This window comes from Sceloporus occidentalis, unplaced genomic scaffold (assembly GCF_023333645.1).
Source record: "Sceloporus occidentalis isolate IW3139 unplaced genomic scaffold, rSceOcc1.0.p SCAF_78, whole genome shotgun sequence".
NCBI lineage: Eukaryota > Metazoa > Chordata > Lepidosauria > Squamata > Phrynosomatidae > Sceloporus > Sceloporus occidentalis.
The window spans coordinates 4,592,306-4,598,604 of record NW_028317058.1 but is presented as its reverse complement, the minus strand read 5'-3'; the positions used below and the strand labels follow the sequence as shown (position 1 = coordinate 4,598,604).

General features: G+C 39.6%; 1 protein-coding gene across 1 annotated transcript in view; it reads right to left on the bottom strand.

Moving 5' to 3' along the window:
* Nucleotides 1-3,952: 3,952 nt before the first annotated feature.
* Nucleotides 3,953-6,299, bottom strand: part of LOC149285538 (ankyrin repeat domain-containing protein 55-like) — a 38,258-nt gene continuing 35,911 nt past the window's right edge. The window contains exon 12 of the mRNA XM_089495286.1: nucleotides 3,953-4,101. Coding sequence (XP_089351412.1) covers nucleotides 3,953-4,101 — 149 coding nt within the window. The remainder of the gene's footprint in view (nucleotides 4,102-6,299) is intronic.

Below are 6,299 nucleotides of genomic sequence, written 5' to 3'. Positions count from 1 at the left end.
TCCTTGCTTAAAGGAGAAGCGTCCGAGGATTCCGGCTCCTCACTCCTTCCCCTGTGTTCCTTGCCTTGTTCCCTGTCCTTTGTTGTGCCCTGTATCATGTAGATCTTGTCTAGTAATGTTTATTCCTTGTTTGGTTCACTGTAGTGCCCTGTAACATGTATGTCTTGTCTGTTTATGTTTCGTGCCTGGTCTCCCTGTCCCTTGCTTGTTATGTTTCTGCTATATCCTTTGCTTAGCTTCCATTCTCCCAGCCTGCAGCATCCTGCACGTGATTCTAGTGATCTGCTTCATGCCTGCTCCAGGGTGCCTGCAGGATATCACTTCTCTTCATTCTGGACTTCATCCGCTGCTATATCAGGGCGCTGGTGTTTGGCTGCACAACCCTAGGTGCACAACACCTGGGTGAGTGTGGTCACCCTGCAACCAGGCCCTGTCCAAACTCCACTACTGCACTGTGACTCCTGCATACAATCTTCGGGCGCGCTGGGTCCTTTCAGTCATCTGTTGGGACCCAGTCCGTGACAATATGCCACATGCTTAGGAAATGTAAGGATTACATTACAGAATTATTAAAAGATATCTATCAATATTGTATAATGATTGTCATCAGAAGGGGAGAAAGAGGAAGATAATGAGAAATAAGAGTGATGAGGAGAAAGGCGAGGGACTACGCAGTGAAGAAGTTGTACAGGGTGCCTGGGTGCTCTGCTCTCTCTCTACTCTGTAAAGCTTCTTCACTGGTCAATTGATAAATTGATAAATTTCTCTGTTCAGCGACTAACAAAACTTACAAAATGTTTCAATTCGTTATCTATAATACAACTTGTACAAATTATACAAAATAGTATGTGTGGAGGACGCTGCAATAAGGCTTCTAGATTGTAAACTCTTCAGTCAAAACTGTTATGTTACATAGACGACAAAGGAAGGTATTCTTTACAGTGAGGACAATAAAAGGTATGGAATTCACTGCCAAGGGAGGTGGTGTTACCTTCAAAAGGGGTCTCGATATTTTCTCAGGCATGACATACAGGGATATAAATAGAATGACATTAATATTTTAGAGCTTCTTGATTCAAGGAGAAATCTGATTGCCTCTTGGAGTCAAGAAGGAATTTTTTCCCCTGATGGCAGAATTTGAAGTAGCTTAATTAGGGTTTTTTTCCCCTTCTTTTGGATCAAGAATAGGAAGGTTAGGTAGAAGAGTTAAACTTGATGGACTTAGGTCTTTCAACCTTATGAACTATGTAACTATGTACAGTGCTACGGAATTTGATGGCGCTATATAAACAATAAATTACCGGTAATAATAATATGGGAACATGATATCAAAAACATAGAAAAAGCTCAGCTGCTATGGGTTAACATAAATGTCGTTATCTTAGATATACAGTGGGGCAAAAAAGTATTTAGTCAGCCACCAACTGTGCAAGTTCTCCCACTTACAAAGATGAGAGAGGCCTGTAATTTTCACCATAGGTACACTTCAACTATGAGAGACGGAATGAGACAACAAAGTCCATAAATCACTCCAGGACCTTGAAATGCTTCTTACGAAGCCACTCCTTCGTTGCCCGGGCGGTGTGTTTGGGATCATTGTCATGCTGAAAGACCCAGCCACGTTTCATCTTCAATGCCCTTGCTGATGGAAGGAGGTTTTCATTCAAAATCTCACGATACATGGCCCCATTCATTCTTTCCTTTACACGGATCAGTCGTCCTGGTCCCTTTGCTGGAAAACAGCCCCAAAGCATGATGTTTCCACCCCCATGCTTCACCGTAGGTATGGTGTTCTTTGGATGCAACTCAGCATTCTTTCTCCTCCAAACACGACGAGTTGAGTTTCTACCAAAAAGTTCTACCTTGGTTTCATCTGACCATATGACATTCGCCCAATCCTCTTCTGGATCATCCAAAGGCTCTCGAGCAAACTTCAGACGGGCCCGGACATGTACTGGCTTAAGCAGGGGGACACGTCTGGCACTGCATGGTTTGAGTCCCTGGCGGCGTAGTGTGTTACTGATGGTAGCCTTTGTTACTTTGGTCCCAGCTCTCTGCAGGTCATTCACTAGGTCCCCCCGTGTGGTTCTGGGATTTTTGCTCACCGTTCTTGTGATCATTTTGACACCACGGGGTGAGATCTTGCGTGGAGCCCCAGATCGAGGGAGATTATCAGTGGTCCTGTATGTCTTCCATTTTCGAATAATTGCTCCCACAGTTGATTTCTTCACACCAAGCTGCTTGCCTATTGCAGATTCAGTCTTCCCAGCCTGGTGCAGGTCTACAATTTTGTTTCTGGTGTCCTTCGACAGCTCTTTGGTCTTGGCCATAGTGGGGTTTGGAGTGTGACTGTTTGAGGTTGTGGACAGGTGTCTTTTATACTGATAACAAGTTCAAACAGGTGCCATTAATACAGGTAACGAGTGGAGGACAGAGGAGACTCTTAAAGAAGATGTTACAGATATCTTGCTTGTTTGTAGGTGACCAAATACTTATTTTACCGAGGAATTTACAAATAAATTCATTAGAAATCCTACAATGTGATTTCCTGTATTCTTTCCCCCCATTCTGTCTCTCATAGTTGAAGTGTACCTGTGGTGAAAATTACAGGCCTCTCTCATCTTTTTAAGTGGGAGAACTTGCACAATTGGTGGCTGACTAAATACTTGTTTGCCCCACTGTATAAGGCTACAGGCATGCCTTCCTTCTAGGGGTGACAATATAGATAAAATTGAAGTTTAAAACTTGTAAACCAGCAGGAGCGGATCCTGGTGTTAGGTGCCCTATGCAAGAATTTTGGATCTTTCTCAAAGAAAAGAACTCATTTTCTTTATGCACAACTATAAATTCCAATTGTATGTTAACAAGTGTCATAATGTGTATAAATGTGGAACATACCTGTCTGTTTCACACTGTAGACCTTTAATGGAGAACCCAATGACAAATAGGGGTCATAAACATAAACTGTTTATAGGGTAGTATATTCCATATGTGATTGAGTCAGGATGTGAATTGGTGTATAGAGGAATTGAGAATGTCAGATATTTCAAAATGGCCCATTCTTTTGAGGAAGTACAATGCAAATAGGTTTAGGAGATGGCACAAGTCTGTTAAAATTACTGCTGAAACTGTTCCTCATTTTGTTATAATATGCCCTTTAAGATATGCATATCTGGTTATTTCAGATGTGGTGTCCTTGTTAATAACTGTATCCTGAGGTGACCCTGAGGTTCTTAAAATATACTGTTTGGCCTACAGAGTTTGTCCATTTACCCAAGATTGGTATAAAAACCTTACGAGAAGATATAAAAATACCATACATAGTATCCTGTAGAATATATATGAATCCTTTATATATAATATTGAGGTTATGGTCCATTTTATGAGCAGTTGCAGAGCATTGACCATTCAGTTTTTAATATTATTGATGCTTGTTTCATGGCATTTTATGTTACAATCCAGTTTTTACAGAGTCATCCTGGAAAATAAAATAAAAAATACCCTGACTGCCTTATGGTGTATTACGGAGCTAAAAAAAGATAAATCTGGACTAAAACTGATACATTTTCCCTATTGTGTAATACACCCTAACTCTCTCTAGATTGTAAGCTCCTTTGAGCAGGGCCTTCCTCACCTGTTGTTTCTGTTAGTCAAATTGTTATGTTACATACTACTTGTTATGTCCTGTCTACCCATTGTACAGCGCTAAGGAATTTGATGGCGCTATATAAAACAATAAATAATACATAAATAATTATCTTTATGTATCGACATACATTATATGGACAAAAGTATTGAGACACCTGACCATTACACCAACATGGACTTTGATGACATCACATTCTAAATACAGAGACATTAATATGTATGTAGTTGAACCCCCCCCCCATTGCAGCTATAACAGCTTCCACTCTTCTTGGAGATTTGGGAGCGTTTCTGTGGGAATTTTTGCCTATCCATCCAGTAAAGCGTTTGTGAGTTCAGGCACTGATGTTTTGGACGAGACCTGTCTCACAATCTCCGATCCATTTATTCCCAAAGGTGTTGGGATGGGGTTAAGGTCAGGGCTCTGTGCCGGCCAGTTATTATTATTATTATTATCTTTTATTTATATAGCGCCAACAGTTTACGCAGCGCTTAATACAATACATATATTCAAGGGTTATGACAAGACAAGAATTGACAGACTGAGACAAACCGATACATTAGGAGCTCTTTCACACCAAACTCATTCAATTATGTCTTTATGGACCTTGCTTTGTGCACCACTATATGGACAAAAGTATTGGGACATGCCTCTTAATTTAAATCAGGGTTTGGTCCCCTTACTACCAGTGTAGGAAAATTTTAAGGCTTCAGCATATCGAGACGTTGTGGGCAATGCTATGCTTCCAATCTTGTGGGAACAGGTTGGGGAAGGCCCTTTTCTATTCCAGCATGACTGCCCCAGTGCTCAAAGCAATGTCCATATAGATATGGTTGGATGAGTTTTGTGTGGAAGAATTTGACTTGCTGCACGCAGAGCCCTGACCTCAACCCCATCGAACACCTTTGGGATGAACTGAAACAGAAATTGCATCTGTCCTCTATTGGATGAATGCACAAAATTCTCACAGAAACACTCCAAAATCTTGTGGAAAGCCATCCCAGAAGAAAGTGAAAGCTGTTATAGCTGCAAGGGGGGGCTACTACACATTAATATCCATGTATATAGAATGCAATGTCAGCAAAATCTTTGTTGGTGTAATGGTCAGGTGTATCTTTCTATTAATATATGCTCCTGCACAAATTGCAGTTGGCTATTTTATAATATTTTAACCTTAAGGCAATCCTATGTTGATAAATGATATTGACAATTCATGATATACAGTATCTGCAGTTTTAACTGGCAAGCTTAATAGCTATTTCCTCCCATAACGCATATTCATCTGTGTACATTAACCAGACGATAGAAACACCCAGTTAGCTCCTTTGTGATGTTGACTGTAAAACAATCCATTTTGACTGCTTTGATGGGAATGATTAGAACCACTTTGCGATCTGTATTCTTCCAGTAAAGCGATCTGGCAAAACATTACTGCAATGTCATTGTCTATAATATAGTGGTTTAGCATCTGTTAACTTGTTTTTGAATTTGTTACCTGTAGCAATGTGTGTTTGACATGTATTTATGATTGCCAGGCATTCTCTGAATTTTTATGGACTGGGCTAGACTCCAAGTGCATTTAATAATTGCTGGGAATGTTTAATAAGAGGATGCAATGCAGTTCAATGAAATCTTATAATGCTAATGCAATTAAATGTCTTGACACCCTGTCATCCCAAGTTATGAAACAAGCTGATATATTTAATGTTGCATTTTAAAGCTAAAATACAATATACTAAGTCCATCAACTTCTACTTATCTTTCCTGCTTTTTATCCAATAGAAGGCAAAAAAACCCACCAATTAAGCTATTTTACGAATTTTGCCACTTAGGGGGAAAAATCTTTCTTGACTCCAAAATGATATCAGATTTCTTCTTGGATCCATTAGCTCTAAATATAAATGCTTGTTCTATCATTTATAGCCCTGTATGTTCTGCTTCTCTAAAAATATATCCAGACTCTTTTTGAAGACATCCATTGTATTTAATAGCACCACCCCTCTTGGCAGGTAATTCAATACCTTTATTGCTCTTACTGTAAAGAATCTCTTTCTTTGTTGTCTATGAAATCTTCCAGTCTCAGAGAATTAACTCTTGTTCTTTGTACATATCTATTAATGAACAGGTAACTCTTTATATTGGTCATGCACATATTTATACAACATTATAATACCCCTTCTAAGGCGCCGTTTTTCTAGCATATATAAATGCAACTTTTTAGACTCTTCATAACTAAGATCTCTCAATCCCATTATTATTATTATTATGTTTTATTTATATAGTGCCAACAATTTACACAGCGCTTCTTACAATACATATATTCAAGCGCTGAATTCAATATTGAAAGCACTGCCATATTGCCCTGAGCAACTTAGGGCAAAGTGATGCCTGAATTTTCCACTGGATTATGTCCGCAAAGATGCGGACAAAGATAGAAGATTGAAGATAGCAGATAGAAGATAGAAAAGAAGAGAGTTGGCAGAGAAGCGGAAGTGGTCGGCAGAGAAGTTATGGAAACATTTAGAGAGCGTGAGAGAGAGCGTGAACAAGAATGAGAGAGAATGAGTGAGAGTGTATGTGGGCCTACATCTTTTGGACAAATAGTCAGAGCTTTCTGCTTAGTTTTCCTCTGATTTGTGTGGGGGTCTGGCCT